At 37.5% G+C, this 20817-nt stretch overlaps 1 protein-coding gene across 3 annotated transcripts in view; it reads right to left on the reverse strand.

Annotated features, from left to right (window-relative positions):
* Positions 1–89: 89 nt before the first annotated feature.
* CACUL1 (CDK2 associated cullin domain 1) overlaps positions 90–20817 on the reverse strand; it is a 37978-nt gene continuing 17250 nt past the window's right edge. For 2 of the 3 annotated variants that reach the window (XM_085229609.1, XM_085229611.1), the window contains exons 4-9: positions 18910–19005; positions 14340–14442; positions 4708–4797; positions 3271–3409; positions 1196–1239; positions 90–594 (exon numbers count right to left, since the gene is read on the reverse strand). In XM_085229609.1, the coding sequence (XP_085085735.1) occupies positions 554–594; positions 1196–1239; positions 3271–3409; positions 4708–4797; positions 14340–14442; positions 18910–19005 (513 nt within the window). In that variant the 3' untranslated portion in view covers positions 90–553. The remainder of the gene's footprint in view (positions 595–1195; positions 1240–3270; positions 3410–4707; positions 4798–14339; positions 14443–18909; positions 19006–20817) is intronic. The other variant, XM_085229610.1, reaches the window with a different exon arrangement.

The raw sequence follows: 20817 nt of genomic DNA on the forward strand, positions 1-20817 counted from the left end.
AAAACCTGGAATTTAAGACTCCCTGACAGAAGACACATTTATATGGGACCAACTCTTAAAAGGTGACAATTTTTATACTAACAAACAAATACTGCAAAATAATGAAAATTTATTCCTATTATTTAATCAAAAGCTCCAGAAAATACCTTGAAGTTTAAAAACTAATTCACTGACATGTTAACTAGTTTTAAGAACGTCCTTAATATTAAGAAAAGAGTGCAAAAAAGGTTCTTCCATTCTAATGCTTTTGGAAGCTGCTGATTTTGGCTGCCCATTCCCACTTTGAAAGGATTATTTTTCAAGGTGCGTTCCTCACAATAATTGTAGAGCATGAACTTGTTGAGAGACTAGATCAAGGAGATATGTCTTTCAAAGTCATCCCAATTGTAGCAGCAACTGACATTATATGAAGAAGAGAGTCCAAAGTTCTTCTTCGAGGCATAGTTCATGTCAGAGCTCAAGTATCATCAGTTGCCAAAGAAGGCTCCGGATATCACTTGCGCTCCTCCAGTGTCTGTTGTGGCCAGGAATAGAAGCTGATCCAGTATATTCACTATCTGTATCCCCTGGAGCTTGCACAAGCTGATGAGCCATCTGAAATCATAAAAAAATAAAGTTCAAGATATTCTCACATTAAGGTTCCATATTACAACCCTAAAAACAGCACTGCCTGCAAAACATTAACCTGAAGATGATACACTAGGTAAACACTCATGATTTTCAGTTTGTAATAAGTGTTCACAATAGAACTGTATAACATTTTACAGTTGGAAAGGAAGCGAACATACTCTGCTGAAAGGAGAGGAAGAGTCTTAATGGAGAGAATGCAATAAAACAGACTGAAATTAACAGCAGCACCAGAAATAGATACATTACCAAATTCCAGGGTTACCTAATGATAAGCAGTCAAGACCCCATCTAGAATATATGGGACTAGATCATCTCCTGGCAAAATATTTACAAGATTGGGCAATACAGTCAACTCTCACTGAAGCCAAATAAAGCCATGACTACCACCACCTCTTAAGCTGCCTATAAAGTCTACCATAAAAGGAAACCAGATTTGTTATAAAGTACCAACAGCATAATTCAAGAGGTACAGAAATACACACAGATAAATATCCCCTACTCTTATTTGTTGGGAGGAACTATACCCAGCTCAGTAATGTCATCAGAGCTGAAAATTCATACTTACTGTAAGATAACTCTTCTCCAGCTCTTTTCCGTGACTGGTCACCTCTAGAAAAGAGGAGCAAGAGAAGTATGTTCATTTGCCAAAAGCAAAACAATAACTAAATACCTCAGCACAATCAACTTCTTATGGACTTATAGAAACTAACTACAAACACAGGAGTTACACAAAATGACTTCAGGATTCTCAGTTTACTAAATACATATTAGCTAATTTTATTTACTTAATCAGTAAAAATAGTTCAATTTCATAGTATATTTTAACAAACTGTAGGTAACACCATGGTGTATGTGAGCACTTTCCTTGAGTCACATATAAAGTTGCTTTCTTTGGTTCTATAAGGTTTGGTTGAGAAATTTTAAAACTTTGAGAAATCTCCATCTATCAACCTAAAACATTAAGGTGTGCCTGGAAACCCAACAGACTTTGTCAGTCCAAGCTGACAGCACTCCCTCTCCAAGCAGAATACTGCAATAACTGCAGAGTTCTATAAATGCAGATTGACATCATTCCTCCTTAAAAACTCCAAGCAATATTAGTACCCATGTAGGAAAAAAGCAAAAAAAAAAACCAATCTCCCTCAAAACCTCCTTTTGTTCTTATGCACACAAGCTTTTCAAAGCTGAAAAATCTTGCTGTTTTCCCAAGTTTTTCGTGATGATAGCCTTGCTGTTGAATCTGTTATACAAGGAACAGAGACTCAAACATGTTTTCATCACAGACAGTAGTTATAATTTCACACTTAAGTGCTGGAAACTGGTTGAAATTGGGAGTTCTAGTAATACAAAGCGTTCTTCCTCTAAAACCAGTCCTAAAGTGACAGACCTGCTGTGTATACCTTGATTAAGGTCTTTCACAAGCCAATCACCGAGTGATTGGCTTGCATTCCCACTTTTTGCAGCAACAGCATGTAATGGTGCTGATCAATCCCAACTGCAGCCTGGCAGGTCATTAACACTGCTCAAGACTCTTTGTTGTGCTGTATTCCTCAGTGTTGAGGAAATGCAGCAGCGAAGACATCACCGTTTTTTGATGTCATGAGAGGAGAGCAGAGAACTCAGAATAGAACAGACTTGACATGCTCCTTCATTACAAAAAAAAACAACCCTTACATACATATATATATATATACATATAGACATATATAGGAATATAACCAGCATATTACATCTTGAAATGTGCTTCATGGCAAAATGCATTTCAAAGATCAATGCAAAACGTAATGAAGCAAATATATCAACTGTACTTTAGTTTTATCTCTTAATGATGACAGACTCTATGTACCATTTGTTCTTACTAGATCACACCAACTCCCTGACAATACAACCCCATAAAGAATACTTTGCAAAACACTTTCAGACTCAGTGCTGTCAGTTATGCCACTACAAAGTTGTATTTTGCACTTTTTATTTATTAAATTGAAAACAAGCTACGCTAAAAGAGCAATTGCACCAATGCACAGGCTAATGCAATTTTGTAAACTCACAAGATATATCAATGCCCTTTATGTGGCCAATATCCTTTCTGACCTCCACCAAACCAGTCTGATAAAAAGCATAAAGCAACTGGCACGGCCCAGGCTGAACAAGAAGAAAAGTTCTCCACTGTTTCATCTACTCTTTGCTCACCCCTCCACCTCAGCTCAAGGCTCAGAAGGGAAATTCTCATTTAAAAATAAATACCTTAGTTGTATAAATAGCTCTGAAAGCGGAATATGGAGAAGTCATTAAATGACACTTTCAGGAACACCATGGAAAAAAACACCAACTAACAAAATAAATGACCAACATAAAAGCCTGAAAAAGAACATGATTGTGCACTGGAAGTACAATCAAAGGACAAGGGGGCATGAATAACAACTAGTCCGTTTCATGAAAATACTTTAAGATTTCCAATCTTCTGGCTTATAACTCCATCTGCAGGGTTGCTAGCCCTCAAAACATGTGCAAATTTAGGCCGTATTTTAGATACTGAGTTTTGAAGGTTCTTTATTAACTCTTAAATTAATCCTTCAGTATTTTACTTGTACTCATCTCTACTGTCCATCACAATTACTACAGAAGACTAGTAATTGTTACCTAGTAAACCCATTCTGCATAAGTTCTCTTTGAAGTTTCTGGTCTTGAGCAGCATACTCCTGAAGCTCAGATTCCACAGCAGGGGGTAGAATGTTTGGGATGAATTTAGAAAATAAAGCTGGTGCCATCTGTACCCATTCTGTAAGAAGGAAAACAATAATAAAATATATGGACGAGATCATTTGTGAAATTTTACTCTTTAGAAGTTACCAGCAGATCTGCTATGTACTTTTGCCATATCTTAAATAACTTCTAGAACTTTGAATTTAAAAAACCCAAAGCCTTAGAATAAATATTCACATTTGCAAGTAGATGTAGGATTTTTCTGTGTGTCAATCGCACGATCAAAACAAGATTCTGTTCTTGTTGCATCTCTCAAAGACTACAGCATCTTTTACCCAGGTCTTCCTACCCAGCTGCACAGAGGAAATTTCACAAGTTGTAGGTACAGCCATACAGATGTAAGACAACTATTCAAAATCTGATGCGGCCCATGATACCACCCAAACTAGCCTGAGAAGTAAACAGGCAAGACAGAAAGCAACTGAAATGGATAATAAGGAAATCACAAGCTCAACATCTATCATATTAAGTGCAATACAACAGAACCACTTGGGACTGCTTTAAAAGTAAGTCACTTTTATACTTACATATATACTCTCCCCTTCTGTGATACTGAGCAGTTTACTGAAATTACTGAAATTATGCTCTTCATTTTTAAAATGTTATGATAATCTTGTTGTCGTAAAGATAGATCTTGCTTACTAAAAGTGATTTATCCATTAATTTTGTAAACGGAGGGTCCACTATGTTTCTGGCCTGTATAAATACTGAATACTGCACTATAAAAATAGGGGCTTTTCTGTAAGATATTCCTATCCACACTCCTATATAGATATAGTTACTGATGCATAAGATGGCCACAATGTACTCAGGAACGAATTTAAGGCCCTGCATAAAATAATACCATTCAAATAATGGCTTCAGAGAAGAAACTGTCATTCTTTTTACATCAAAGATCTGACCTTTTGAAGAGCTGCTGTCAATAACTCTCATTTCAATGAATCACCTTCAAAACCTCTGTCATAATCGACTCATTAAAAAAACTTTACTGCTACAGAACACAAGAAAAAGATCTTCCTACAGTCTTCAGAGCAGAGTTTGTTGCTCTGTTATTTGGGTAAAACAAAAAACAAAACAAACTACAAAAGTTTGGTACCCAGGTAGTTACCATTTCACTTTGTGCAGGTCACAGAGATGGGCAGCAAGAACCACCGGGTCCTTGGATTCTTTACACAGTGCAACTAAGCATTATGACTGTCAGAACACAACACGTGTGCATGGTAAATATACAGAAGATAGTTAGCAGCAACATATATATCCAGCGAAATATATCAGAACAACAGTACTGAGAGACTGGAGCATTTCTCTTTTTACCTGGTCTTAGTGTATACAGGCCTTTCACAATATTTGCCATGGTTGATGGAGTTATTTGAAAGGGTGTTGACTGAGCTTCCAAAAGTAAAGCTGAAATAAAATGAAGAGAAGTATAAGTACCCATCTTCCTAATTTAAAAAGTAGGGTTTTACTCACATACTTTAGTCTGAAAGAAATACGGCAGCTGTGCCCTTTTTGTTATCAGATGTCCTCAAAGGAAACAGCCACCTATTTGAACTTAGTTCTTATTAAAACTTCATTTTTCTGTAGAAGCATTCAGCTCAAATCATACAAGATGAAAACGTGAAAACTTACTTTTCACCCCTTTTCAGAGAAGCAGTGGGAGCTGTGAGGTAAAAACAAGCAAGGAACAGCTTGAAGTACTCTGATGCACAAGTAAACAATTTATTATTAGAAGTAATCTCACCAGTGTGGTAAACACCTGCAGAGTCACAAATCCTCCCTTTGTATTATTTAGCATCTTGCCTATAAAACTCAAGTTGGATTGAAAGTGCATGAATGAAGCAGCGCACAAAAAAAATGTACAGATTAAATGAGTCATTTGTTCTTTTAAACCAAAACAAACATTTCTATTTCATTCTTGATACCTACGCCCTGTAGTAAGCATTGCAATAACTGCACCTTTTTCTAATGGAAATAACTGTCAGTAGCAGATATGCATCGCTTATACAAAGCTAGCCAGACCTTCAGCCTGCACTGTGCTTTCTTCAAGGTTTGTACTTACATTTAATTATAAAAACCACCAAAAAAAAAAAGATCACTGTGGTTTAAACCAGCTGCTTTGTTTCTCAGTTTTTACACCTCTATGAAGCATCTGAATAGTACACAAACCCTTGCAGAGGAGAAACGACTGTTACAGCTCTACCTAAAGTGCTTATCTCCTGCACCTACACACTACAGTCACTGGTTTTCAAACATCTTTGCTTCTTCGGTTCCAACTTCTGTACCTATCACTATAGTACTTAAATAGAAGAAGAAAAACCTGCAGTATTACATTTTGCTCATTCTGAAGCTGTGTAAGTGGCTCACCAAAGGGACAGATTACTGAAGCTTTTTTCTAACCTCCCATTCCAAGTAATCAAACTGTTATAGTTCTGTGTAAAATAAATTCATCTATCTTAAAAGTGCTTGCTCCTTTTAAATGAAGGCTTGAGGTGGTGACAGCATGGGATTTGTTTTATAATGACATATTTACAGCCCATTTCCTACTCTTTAATCTCCTGACAGCCAAGAAAGCTACAGGTTGTCATATCAAAAAGGAACGAATGCTCTGTAAGGAATATCTGTAGATAGCCAGCCATGGAAAATCCATTCAGTGTGTATGGGCAGCCTGTGCTCTGTAACCTGCAGGTGGCCATTGCCTCTTGTCCTGCCCTGGGACCACTGACAAGAGCCTGGCTCCTTCACTGCACCATCTCAGACAGAGGGGTAAAGCCATGACCCGGCCCACAGCATTTCCAAAAGCTAGATACCAATACCTTAAGGATGAACAACACAACTGTAAGAACAGATATTTTCAGAGTGATTTCCATAAGAATGAATAAAACTCCAATGCTTCCAGATAGGCTGAAAATCTCAATGCAGGTTTACAGACAAAAATTTTAGTACATCAACAATGGGGAACTGCTTTGCACAGAAACTCACCTTCAGCTTTGCAATGGGACCTAACCACTTCTTACTCAAACTTTCACTCCTCTATTACTTCCTAAAAGCACTACTTAAACCTAACAGTGAGAAACAGCTGTGCCAGTCACACCAAAAATGCTATGCTGTTATTTTACAATACTGATCTTAGAAAAAAATCTCCAGATATGAAGACTTTCACTCCTACTTTTTGGAGCAGTTAAAGAGAATCCAAAACACCGGAGCTGCATGGGCTCCTTCAACCCTTGGCACTGGCACAGCTGCCCAGACAAGTGGGGATTCTCCATCCCTGGAGGTGCTCAAGACCAGGTTGGATGGGGCCCTGGGCAGCTGATCTGGTGGGGGGGGAACCAGCTCACAGCAGCAGGTTGGAGTTCAATGGTCTTTAAGGTCCCTTCCAACATAAACCAACCTGTGATTCTATGACCCAGTGCCAGGAGGTGGCACGCATACAGAGTAGGACAAGGTAAAGCCTTGCGTGAGTGACAGCAGTAATGACTCCATGATACCATCTGACTACCTCCCCAGCACCTTTGAACTAATACTGCATCTTACAGACTAAGTAACCAACATGTAAAGAAGTTAATTAACCTGCAAATAGTCTTGAAAATAACTCGCAGCAGAATCAAAGAAGTGGAGTGTGGGTTCCCATGATGAAATGCTTTGAGGGAGAGATATGAGATGCTTTGGAACACCGCTAACCTGAGGGAAGCCAGTACCTGTAAGGACCTTGGGACTTTTGTCACTGATCCCACAGCCCTTCAGGTACTCTGCAGCGATCAAGTTTCCCCACCTCTCCATAGCAGTGCTCACACAGCCTGTTCCTTAACAAAGGTTCAAGTTACTTTGTAATTACAGGGGGCACCTGAGGCAAGACCAAGGACCCAAGGATTAAATGAGTAGTAGATGATACATTGCAATTTCACACTCAACTGTACGCAACTCAAGATTTACTTATCAAAAGTTAAGAGTTAACCACTCAAAAAAAAAAATCTGTGTCCTTCAACATTTCTTCAAAATACTGATTTTGCTTGGCAGATGTAATTTTTCTAGGAAAACAGTGTGGCTTTGTATGTTAGCACATGAAATCTTTAGAACTTTCATTAATAAGATATTCTAAGGAATCATGTTTAAGTCTGGCTTAGGTAGATGTGTTCAAAGTTGTAATTACTCAATAGTGCTCTAAAAATTATAAATTCTTAAACAGAACTGAGTGCTTATCTAAGCTACAAAATAAGTGTATTAATGAGGTTTCTTATTCCATCATGCAAAGTATACTATTTAGTACTTAAATTTAGTAATGTATACAATCTTTGACATTGCAGAATAGAAATTGATATTCCCACAGAGTTAGAGCCCTCCCACTGCTCTAAGTGAGAAATCAGTGAGAAATACAGAGACACAGAGCAACAGAAAGGGAGTTACTGCTATTGCACAGTTTAAACAAAGCTTACTAGCAGAGGCTTACCTGGCACTTTCACCCTTTCAAAATATCATCACTTCTCACACAGTCAACTCAACAGTATAACAAATTACCTCTCCCAGCTGAGTCCAAGTGGATCCATCTGATCCCAAACACCCTTCTCCTTCACGATGTCAGATTCACCTTGGTTTCAAATCTCAGTCCTTACTCTCAAACCCAGTCCACGCAGAGCATCCCACCCAGCAGAACAAAATAGAAAGGGAATGCTATGAACAAGTCCACAAAATGTGGGTTGTTAGATTGTTTTGTATTTGGTTGATTGGATTTTTGGTTTTGTTTCACAAGCCTGCTGCCTGTTTTGCTACTAAATTATCTAATGAAGCTTGACCACTTATTACTTGTTCATTACTTGAACCCGGGTATAATTGAATAGAACAGCTCAGTTGGAAAGGGCCACAAAGATAGGAGTCCAACTCTCTGACCCCCTCAAGGGTAACCAAATACTATACCTGCTATTAAGGGCATTGTCATGTGCCCTTATAATCATATTAGAGAAATATCATCTCTTCAGTATTAACATATTTGTACACATTAATCGTTGATTTAGATCTTTAAAAGCCTTCTGCATGAAAGCACCTTCCTTCTGGCTTAACCCTCACTGTGGCAGTTACACCAAATCCCTCATGATACTGCATTTGTATTTCCTGAAATTAAATCAAAATAGTTTTTGGTCATTTAAATTCTTCAGAAGCCTGAAATAAGCTAAAACTAAGTTAGATCCAACTTCTTCATGTTTTCCTCTATTACTAAGCATTTGCCACTAGGCATTCTAATGAGGCCACAGATTACTTTAAAATATTCATACTATAGCCCAGGAGCTTTATTAAATATCTAATAAAAATGCTACAAACTAAAGCTTTCAAGTCTTAATCACATGGAAAATATTCAGTGCTGTTAAAAAATAAGTATGAAAAACAAAATGGAAAAATAAGGACTTTGGGAATTCTGGAACTGGAGAAGAGTTTTTTTCACGTTTACAGTTTTATGAAGGTTTATCAAATGGGAACATTTTTGTTATCCCCTTACAATAAGACAGGTTAAACACAACAGTCATTACTTGGGAATAACATTTCTGATTAAAAAATTTCCTTGCTTTGTGGTGCTGCAACACGAAACAAGAAAAATAAGGAACAACTGCAACTTTCCAAAGGAACTTTTTTTTTTTAATTAAAAGTTTACTTCAGTGACAAAATTTGTGAGTAATTTAAGTGTTGTTTAGAAAACATGAGTGCATAGTACCTGCTAACAGCACTGCTACCAGTATGATTTCTCTACAGTTACTGAGCCCTGCCAAATCACAACTACCATTTCAACACCGCTGTTACCACTCTTAAACTGGTGGGTGTCCCTCTTGATTATTCCATCAGGTCTGTAGAGCACAAAGTACAAAGAATACTGGCAGCTGAACAAGTATTCTGTATTGCCCTTGCGAGTGCAGAAGTACCCTCTGAGTCTAAGAACAGGCTGACATAAATGTGTCAGTTCAATGTCTTAAGGAAGGAATGGCTGATTATCCTGCAGTAGCAGTGCCCCAGCACACTTGGAAAAGAAATGGAGCATAACTGCAATTGGTGGCCATTAGCAATCACTTGTGTCTTCCAATATTTGGAAAGAAGAACATGAGATTTTTAATGAAGAACTCAAAAATAGGTTGCCTCTGAATAAAAAAGATACTGTTTGATGGTTTAGAATGGAAATTTGAAATTGAGGTGATAGGATGATACTGCTTGCCTACATATCTTAACCTAGAAATCAAACACTGCAAACCAAATCAGTTCTGTGACTTCCAGCAAATAACTTGTCAACATATGCATTCTTCCCACACATCTTGAGAAGGACCTTAAGTTTTATACAATAGAATCCCTGCAACTCCCATAGAATTTACTGTCAACTATTGTTAGGTTCAAACACACTGGAAAGGGTCAGTGTTTTCTCCTCATCTGTGTTACCTCACCTTATTTTTAAGACCCTTAGAAAGGAATCTCCTCATCCCATTTAATCCCGTTTAACTTAGAGACACCTACTCTGAGTCTTCAGACACAACAAGTCACATCACAAGAGACTTATTCTCCCTTTTTTCCTTTTTAAACTTCCTTTTAAGAAACCTACCATTTATTTTTCCGTATCAAACTTAAAAAAAAAAAAAACAAGAAAATTGTATGAACGTGGTGAAGTTGCAGATTCTCTTCTGCTATTGATTTTGCACACAAAGGAAAAGGAAAGCAGCATCATGGGGCAGAGCAACATGCAGTGTTACAGAAGGAAAGTGCCTCAGCAATGGAGCTGCATCTTTTCCTTATTGTACCACACTGCTTCTGCCATTACAGCTGTTGCTGTGTCTCTCTGAAAGAAAAATATAGTGATTTCAAAACCTTAAGGGCTTATTCTACATTAATGCTTTTGTTCAGATTAGAAACATACTTTCGAAGCAAACTCACTGATCATCCCATTTACTGCACTTCGGTTCATATGACAGAGGTGCCTCGGAGCACAAATTCAACTCTTTTGGTGTAAACTTAAACCAGTTGTGCTCAAGCACTCAAATAACACTGCATCCATGGGAACAGATATAACCATGTGAAGTAAAACTCCCCAAAATGCACATAAATGTGAACCAACACCAGGTTCTCAACAGCAGAATATTGGCTGTTTACACTCTAGATCATCACCTGATGATGCAGATGTAGCTTAAATAGTGAAAGGAGAAAGACTTCTTCAGAGTAAGTCCAGGCTGTGGGCAATGCTTTCTGGAAAAAAAAAAAAACAAAAACACAAAAGTAGAGTGCTTCTCTCCTCCCAGGGGATTTTCTCTGCTGTCTGAGAGTCAAGATGATGATAAGCTGCCGCTCTTAAGCGGGTTGTTTGAGATCAATGTTAGAATGGAGAAAAAATAAACACCACCCTAAGGAGGGAAGAAGTCAATTTGCATCTTCTTATCCAACTACCAAAGGGTGAAGCATGGGGAGCAAAGGAAAAACCAACACACCAACCTGAAGCCCATGTTATGTGTCACAGCTGTACTCTCAGGCTACAAACCTGGCTCAAAGTCTTTCTCTCGACCTTTTGCAGTACCACTGTTCTGGAGTATTCACAAAGGAAAGCCTGATTTGGAATGTTGTTGCTAAAGAAGTTATGCCATAGCAGTAAGCAGCCAAAGAGATGAGGGCCCCTTGCTTCATTGCCATTATGGTGTTTCTGGAGGTCAGTAAGAATCAGCTGCTAGCAACGTAGGGATGTACATGCCAGCACACTTTCCCTGCTTAACCACAGCCTAAACAACACACACCTCTGCAAGGCAAACACAGACACTGATAATTGCAGCAGAGAACAGCAGCCATAGCTTCATTCATTTTCTGTCATTTTCTATTACATTTGTTTCTGCTGCAATCAAAAAGCAGACTTCACAAGCACATCACCAGAAGCTGTTAGCAGCTGTTCTTCAGCTTCCAGGTCAGCTTTCGTAGTATCTTGCAGAAACCACGCACACAGGAAATACCTTTCCTGTCACTTGAAAGGATGAACCTTTTGTAACATAAATGACTTTTCTCTTGAAGTATATCTCCACAACAAAAAATAAATTTAAGAGATGAAACAACAAAATCCCTTCACCTTCACTGAATCCAAATGACAGATCTTTCTGAAGCTACTTTCTTCTCTATGACTTGTTTAAGCTACTATTTCTTTTCCTCTCAACACTGAAAAGCTGGGATCTTGTCAACTTCCACAGCAGGATTCCAGCCCAAAGCTCCCTTCATTTAGGTTCCGTAAGGATAACAGGGGCAATTAAAGCCAACTGATCTATCCACCAAGCAGAAACAACAGTACACTGCAAATGGAACAAACAAAAAGAGCTATTATAGAGCAACCCTGCTTTTGGTACCAAGCTCACAAAACTCTTAAAATGGAATAATAACAGCAGTTAGTTAAAACCACACACCCCCCACTGATTTTTACCTATGTCAAGTAGTAAAATTAGGGAGCATGAGGAGCTGTTAGCCACTTCCACAACTGAAGACATTTAAAGACTTCAGTAATGGCTTTTTTTTATTATTTTTTTCATTTTTTATTTTTTTTTTTTTAGACACAAGGCAGGGTGCTTCCAGGGCACTGCAATTACAACCCAAAGAGCCACCAGAGGTGACAGTGACTGCAGGAACCCAGAATGAGTAAAGGCAACATTCTCCTACTGACAAGTAGGTATCCTCTGCATTATTTACTTCTGAGGCTTCTTGTAAATAAGATGCTTTATCTTTGTTACATTCACTTAAGTAGTTCTGCACATGACAACTTCTCCCAAGCCATTTTATATAGTACCCTTATCAGCAAGAGCCAGCTTTAGGCCTCATAAGGAAAATCACCAGGTTATTTTCACGTAGTTTGTATGCATCACTTTAATTTGAAAAGCACTGACTTGATAAACAAGTGCCAGTGTAAACATACTTCACAAAAACACAACCATGTTTTTATGTAATTTACATAAATTGTAAATGAGCTCAGAAGTGCTACGAAGCCCAAGCTTTGCAAGCAAGATCTTGTCACTTACCCTGCATTTTTTTTCTGCAAATAAAGAATTCTCACCTAATAAGGATTTTATTTTCTGCAACTAAGCACTCAGACACACTCTCCATTCTGTCAGAAGCCCCTTCTGCATCCTCCTGCTTTCAACCACAGCACGAGGACTAGGAGCCCCTGGCAGCCTGAGCAAACACTGAGAAACAGATGTATGTTACACTCATTTCCTGACACTTTTTTTTTTCTCTCTTTTAATTTGAAATAGAGAAGGAACTTGTAAATGGAACTGCAGTTTCCCTAGAGTTGCTTCCCGAGCACAGCCTTGGATGGAAGTGCCAGCTGCCAGGCTCTGATGGAATGACAAGGCACTACAAACAGAAATGCCTGCCTGTGAAAAACACAGCAACAAATTCGAGAGCAGGTGTTACTATTTTCCTTGAGTCTAAATCACAAGCTGATTCAACAAGTGTTTTGGTTCTTCTTTTGTGGAGGACACAATTCTTCATGCTAAGCACAACCAGAACTCAATTTTTTCAGTACAGGTCAGAAATCATTGAATTTGATTTATGTATGCCCACTCAAAATGTTATTTTTTTTCCTTCATAACACATCAACACTTCTCTATTGAACCAAATCTGTATAAAACTTTAGAATAAACAGTATCACATATTGAAAATGATGTTTCAAAGTCACAAAACCCGTATATACATATATCTTATTTTCAGAGTTGTCGTATTTCTGAAAATTAAGGAAATATCAATCTGATATGAAAAATCAGCAATCTACAACAGCTAGGAAAATACAGCACTAGAATTTCTCTGTACCTCAACTGTATTACATATACTGTGCATATTCAGTAATTGTCTCAAAATTTGTTCATAAGTTTGGAATTTTATTTTGCATACTTTATCTCAATTTAAAGATCCCACTATTCAAGATTTAACCAGTCAGATCAGTTAAGAGTTTATGCAAGTCTTAGGAGAAAAACAGTAATGAAACGACTTAGCTTTGCTAAACTGGAAGTAGACTGAATTAAAATCCAAGAAAGGTACTCATAAACAACACTCTCCATATAGAGCAAGACAGGTGGCAGATGATTTTTCAGTGTTTTCCTTCCATTTCACTTCTGTAACTACCACAGAGCCCTTCCATTGCAATACATTATCTGTAGGTTCTACTTAATTCTCCTGTGTCAATTCACAGAAAACTGCACAGCAACACATTTGACATTACTTACTCTGAAGATTTGACTAAAAGCATTGAAAAAAATCACATTCGTATTTTCATTGCTTGAAACATGCACACACTTAAATCTAACAGCAGTTGAATTTTCCATGATCTTGTTGGAGGAATCATCGTACCACATTTCATTAAATGTCTTTGGCCCAAAATAAAATGTTAGGTGATGGATGGACCTTCCTCACGGCCCTCACATTTCCTAGGTGATCTGATGATGCCTAAAAGCTTTGTATCACAGACTTTTCCAGGCAGCAAGAAAAAGATGAAATTAAACTGATGATCTCCCATTATTCTGGTGTACCTCAAACCCTTCAGTCAAAGGAGAAGGGCATTACTAACCAGGAGAAATGAGAAAGAAAACCCAACCCTTAGCACTCATCATCTGGGTGCAGCATACACACACCAATTGCATCAAGGTAAATACCAGACCAACCATTACTTCATACAAAAAAAAAAAACATTTGAAAATAACTGTTGACTTGTATTCATTGATGTGGTATATCAGAAATCACAAATTTTGTAACAAAAACTTAATTTTAATACACTTAATTTTCAACCAGAAATGCAAAACAACACAGAAGAAACAACAGTCTTTCCTATGCCTTCAAATGGAATTTGTATTTGAGCCCTCTCAACCATTTACCATTTTCTATTTACTGTGAATTTCTGCAATACTGAAAGCACTGCAGTTTTCCAGACTCCCACTATAAGAAAAAGTCAATAGGGTACTTACGCATTAGGTTGTAAATGTGCTTTTCTGCAACATGTTCCGTAAACAGCTTTATAAGGTCATCTTTTAAGTCTCTGTTAAGCTTGGTTTCTATGTAAAATTTATTCTGGAAAATAAGACAAATATTAGTGCTTGGTTTTCATGATAGGAAATAAAACCCTTTTTAATTCTGAATGAAATAGTTTATGTTTTTAGAACTGTAGAATATTTAACCTCCAAAATGCTTCCTTGTTGCTCGTTTTTATATTATATAGAACAGTCCTGTACAACAAAAAGACGTATTTAAAATTGAGTCTGCATGTGGTACTACAGCACTAATAAAGTTAAATATCTACTGATGTAGATGTTTAGTTTTTAATGCATCTACAGATACATCTACCATATTGATCCAGATGAGAATCTGTAGAAAAAACCCAGTGTGTTTTAGAGCATTATAAACACCGTAAGTAGTAAAATAGCGCTGGATATCACATTTAAAATATCTAGTTGTGATTAAACCATTAAAATAGGTATATTATAGTAATAAATTACCAGTGGAGCTATTCACTCCTGCAGTTCATTGATAGTCTCAGAGGACAGATATTCAAAATTAACGTACTGTGAAAATAAGTGATATATACAAACCTGTATTAAACTAAATTACATTAAAAATTTCAGGATTCAATTAGCTTGATCCACTCAGAATTAATAATTTTGTCTCCTCAGCCCTCAGAAAAAAATTCTACTCATGATTTCCCTGAGGGACTTTAAACCCAACGTACCACTTGGCGTTACTCTCCAGTTCCAAAACTGCAATTAATAGCAAGATTTCCTGACTGTATTTTATGCGTGGGCATTAAATACCTAAAAGTGTAGTTGTTCCATGAAAAAAAAAAAATCTATCACTTCAGTACTAACTTGGAAATAGGCCAACTGAACTCATCTGGACAACTTGCATAGTATTATGCAGCCATGCTATTAGAAAATCAACTTAGGATTAAGGTACACAGTAGAACACTTACATGATACTACTTTTTCCACTGATGGTTAACTGTCATTAACAGAAATTCACAGTAATAGAAGCAGCTCTACTACTAGGAAGTACCAGCCTACACACTGTACTTCTATCAGTCTGATTTCTTAAGGCTCCTCTACGACACACACTGACTCAACCAACACAGGACGATGTCAAGCTAACCACATCCTCCTAAGAGCCGAGAGAGGAGATGCTACCTTCTTTATTTTCATAGCCTCAAAGCTGTCTTATATTAAATGCAGCTGACAAAGACATGCAAAAAGTGATGTTATTTTCTTATTCAGCACTTGAAAAACCTAGAGCAAGTACTTCATTTCCAGTCCAGAGTGCTGAAAGGAGATATCAGAATAAATGTCTCACTCTTGTTAGTGGAAAACCAGGAACACCTTTCACATAAGATGTCACTACTTTGGCTCTATCAGTATTTATTGAAAAGTGATTTAACTTCAAGATTTAGCAGACAGATAAATAAACAGCAAATAGATACCAGCACCTGAGAAACTCTGATATAATGCAAGCATTTCTTCTAGAAATCATCTTGACTAACATTAGAAGACAATTCCGTTAATATCATTAAAAGGAGAGTAAAACACACTTCAGAAAGAAAAAAAAACAAACAGTACATGGGTGTTTATTACCTCATTCATGTATGTATACACACACAAAATGCCCCCAGCTGATAAGTGCAAAGCCACCCATAAGAACATTTTAGAAAATGATAAATAAGGTTCTAATCTCAACTAATCCAAATCCACAGGGTTCACAAGAATTAGAATAGATTTTTATCTACCTAACTGTAATTAGCCAGCAAGAACTTATCTTCTAAACACTGATTTTAATTTTTCTTTGAATACATATCCTTATTCATTCACCTGTGCAGTGTACTGTCATATGTAAGGGCTGCAAGCATCTAGAATAACTTCATTTAGACTTATTGATCATACAAAATACAATTATTTGACTTTTGTGCTAAGCTGACTTCTAGCTTCATTTGCTTCATCTGCATTTCTGTACCAGAACTTCTGAAGGAGATTAAACCCACTGAATTTAGAGTCAGAAGTTAGTTCTCCATGCTTTCTTGAAATGTTCAACGTAGCAACGGATGTAGCATCACCATTAGAAAACCACTAATGTTCCTAGCAAAGAAAGAACGAACAATTCCCCAGTTGCAAAGTCAGCCCTCTTAATTGTCACCCAAGGGCTCGGCCACCACATAAAAGCACACTAAGAAAACCCCCGTCCTGTGTTTCCACCATTCACACAAGAACATGGTTTGGTACAGACCAGCAAAGAGAAGTACTGCTGTTGATTTCAAATGCACAGCACTGAGTCCTAAGGCTAATTACATCTCTCGTAGCCAACAAGAGACAAAAACACATTCCAGCTGTATTAAAAACCTTTATATTTTCCTTGGCTTCCTAGATTTTTAAACATGTAAATGCATGTCTGAAGTTTTCCCAAGCATTAATATAACCATCCTTTCAGAACAAAGCTTATTAGTGCAAATCAGCAGCTTCAGAAACTCCTGATTAAAACAATTACATCACTATCAAAAAAGTAAAGCACTGGCATTGTGAATAAAAAGGCAGAATCCAACAACTTAGTCCACTTCCATTAAATGCTCCTTGGAAGTACCTATTAAACCAACTGCAAAGCTGGAATTTATACTGGAAAATAACTAGGCTTTCAGCTCCTGCAATTGTTTTGTAATCTTATTTTCTTGTCTAAATAAAGGAAGTTGCTGCTGCATGACAGAAAACGCAATGAGATGCAATAATGTAAGACTGCAGAAATGGGTGTACATATAAATACTTCCAAATATACACAAACTAAGAAGAGAATGTTTTCCATCCTGACTTTTCTAGCAGCATCTTCCACATCACGTGCAACTGATTAAGATATCAGGGAACAAGTTTGAGTCTTAAGTTGATATTATCCTTCAAAATAACTATAGAACTGATACAACAGGACTGCAATTGCCAGATAGAGGAACAAGCACAGAAGTTGCTCTCAGGTCTATTCTCATTTGCAGGAACAGAGTTTTACTGCCTGAACAAATCTCTACTCTTGCTTCAAAGACATTGCTCCTTTAAAATATCAATTGTGTACTTACTTTTTTTTAAATATTATATTTTACAATTACTATGCAAGTATTCATTTTAGAGATTTGTTTATTACTCTTTAGTGATTTTGTCTATGTTCACCTATCAGTTAGACTCAATCTGTAAAAATTAAGAAGGTGTACAAAGAAGGATATGGAAATCTATTCAATTCTAACTTAGTTATATAGGCAAGGCATATAATGCTAAAGATAGTCTGTGTCTACCATGAACATTATTGGATGCTACAGGTACTGCAGTCTTAATTTTGAAGATTTTGACCTCTGTGATTGAAGAGCCTCCAAGACAGAGCTGAGCATTCAATCAAGTACAGACCTGAGCAACTTATCTCCATTTGTAAGCAGGTACTAAGTTGTGATATTAATTCATGACAAGAACTGAGAGAAAAACAGAAATTATCACCACGAACACATTTCTTGGCTTACACGTGACGCTGTAGCAACTGAATTTCATTTTGTATGAACTAGGTGAAGAGTAGATCAGAAGAAACCCAGTTCAAGAAAGACAACTTCCTTTTGTAATGCAACAAATCTACATGGTGAAATTATGCCAAAGGACTGTAGCAAACTATTTGGTTTTAGGTAAACCCACTAAAATGTAGGTCTTTGCTTCCCAAACATTGGGATGCTACCAATGAAAATAACTTCTGAGGAGTTTGAAGTAATGTTATGTAATCTAAAGCAATGTGATTTTTAATGCATTTCTTTTCTAAAAATTTTTTATTTCTAAGCAACATCAATGTAAGGATAATTTCTGGGAGGAAGGCAACACCAAGCTTTAATTATTCCTTACCATTAAAAAAAGCAATAAGAATCTTGGCATTTTGACTAAAGTTATGCAAATTGCAGACTTTCTCAGAGATACAGAAGACATCATAAAATACATAATCTGCACAACAGTTACAGTCAATGCCTCCTGAACCTCTACAAGCATGCCTGACAGAACTATGAAAGTTTGCCCACTCCCAGTCAGGAGTCAGAGTTGCTTTATCAACCAATACAAACTTTTGAAAGAAATTTTTCTTTCAGGCACAAAGTGTCCACCTTGTCTTAATTTGTGCAATTTAAAAGCAATAAAATACTCCTTGTAACCTGCCCAAACTACCAAGCCAATACATAACAAGTCAATAAACCATATAAAAAAAAAAAAGATATAAATAATGGCCTATTTGATAAGGCTGCTTTCAAGTCAAAATAAAAGTAATTCCTCCTATTTCTAATAATAGAATACTAGGGCAGAAAATCAATTCCAGAAGTCTGCATTAAGAAGCACAGCTTCCCCTTCTACTTCCCACATATCTTTATCAGAACTGCTATACAGATAGCAAAACCAGACCTGAATGGAAAAATTGTTAGAGCTGCATTTTACTCCTTTCAGCTTTTAGTCACAATCTTGTGCATGGACATATCTTATTTGAAAATAATTTTCTAAAACTTACCATATATATGAAAAGAGGCACAATGCTCTGCAATGCTCCCATATATTGTCCAAGAGCTACGTTAAATCTTTCAATATAGAGATCTGGAGGGCTGGCCTGCAAGAAACCATAAAAGTCACGTTGTAATTTGAACAAGAGAAAGATCTGGAACAGCATGGGCTACGCTTTCACAGCAAACTCAAAAACTACACAGTATGTGATCCACTAAGTCTGTACAAAGCAAGCCACACATCTTTCCAGAGTTTCTACTATCACTCCCTCTGGCAAGAAGAGTTTTCACCACTAAGTGATTTTGCTTAGGACTATGTGTCAGAACAGGTGCATTCAGTAAGATCATGCCTGTAGCAAAATAATATTTAGCATATGCAAATAAAAACACTTATTAAAAAGTACATATTCTTTTTGAAAACGCTCTCTATCAAGTCTACGATCCACAACCAGATTTCACAGCATTGCAGTATGTGCACTGATCCTGCTGCCTCAAGACAGAAAAGTGATGCTGAGCAGCTGCCTGGCACTTGAGTGGGCATGGAGCAGATCATCCAGCTTCTGAGAGCACTGTCCTTCCCAGAAAGCATTTTTTGTTTCAGCTGGTCACACAGAGCAGGGCTAATATTCAGGGTGTTGAGTCAGAAGGACTGTGAAGTAAAATCTTCAGAGAGCTCTGCATATGGAACCTGCACAAAAGTCTACTGCACAACCTTGTAGCCCCAGGCAAAACTGCCATACAAAAACTGGAAGTGCCATCTCCCTGACAGGCCTTGCAGCACCACTGTGACAGCGCTGATTTTTTCTGTGTAAAACACCATCTTTCCCAAAGGAAAAACATGGAATTCACTGCAAAACAGGCTTTTTTACCTAAGTTGTGAGAGGAAACAAGAAAATGGGAAATACTAACCACTGCTTGCTTTACAGATACTTGAGGAGATTCAGGGAGCCACATCAGAGCGCTTAGGAGTGCACTAAGCCAAAGATGGATATATCTGCAGAGCTGGGATAAAGCATTCCTCCACTCATCTGCACTCCATCCTGACCATGCAAACCCAGTGCCCCCACCACTGGCCACCTCCTGCTCTCCTCCTGTGCTCCCTTCACTAGAGTAGGGCTGGCTGCCTGAGCTTCTGCTGCCACACAGCCAAGGATAAAGTGTTGCCCGCTTACAAGAAGCGCAGCTTCTTTTCTCTTGCATCACCTTCCTGTCCTACAGCTCTATGCGAGAGGGTGAAAAATGCAGCAGCAACAAAAAGCTTGCAAGAAAACAAGCTCTAATATCTTACACAAAGCATCTGCGATGTGAGAAATGCTCAAGACTGACTACACGACTACCTTATCACAACTTACAGCTCTTATCTTTAAGCAGCAGATTTTTCAACCTTTGCACAAACATTCAGCAGAGACCTCCAAAGAACAGTAAGAATTCACATTGGTGTTTTGCTCTATTAAGTGGTCTCCATTTACAAAACTTTTTTTCTTTATGCTGGCTTCCTTAGCTCCCCTTCTTAATATATTTAATGAATACATGAATAATTTTCACAGCTAACTCTGATACAGAACACACGTTTCAGGAAGGAAAGTAAACTTGGCAGAGGAATAAAGACTGTTATTCTATACTGCTGTTGCCAAAGGTTACGATCAAAATGAGGAATAACCATATATGTTATTAACCTTATTGCAGATTCCGTTCTCAGGGACAGCCAAACAAATTAGTGCAAAATGCCAACAACGTATAGAAGTGTTGACAAACCCCAGGGACTCCTTTTCATGTATGTGCATACATATATACACACACACACACACACACGTGTGTGTGAAGTTATATAATTTATTGCAAATAACATACATGCAATGAAATCTGTATTTCTAAGCAAAATGCATTCCTGCTTCAGTCCTTTTTAACCTCAACTTTAA

The sequence above is a fragment of the Meleagris gallopavo genome, chromosome 8 (genome assembly GCF_905368555.1).
Source record: "Meleagris gallopavo chromosome 8, MGAL_WU_HG_1.1, whole genome shotgun sequence".
NCBI lineage: Eukaryota > Metazoa > Chordata > Aves > Galliformes > Phasianidae > Meleagris > Meleagris gallopavo.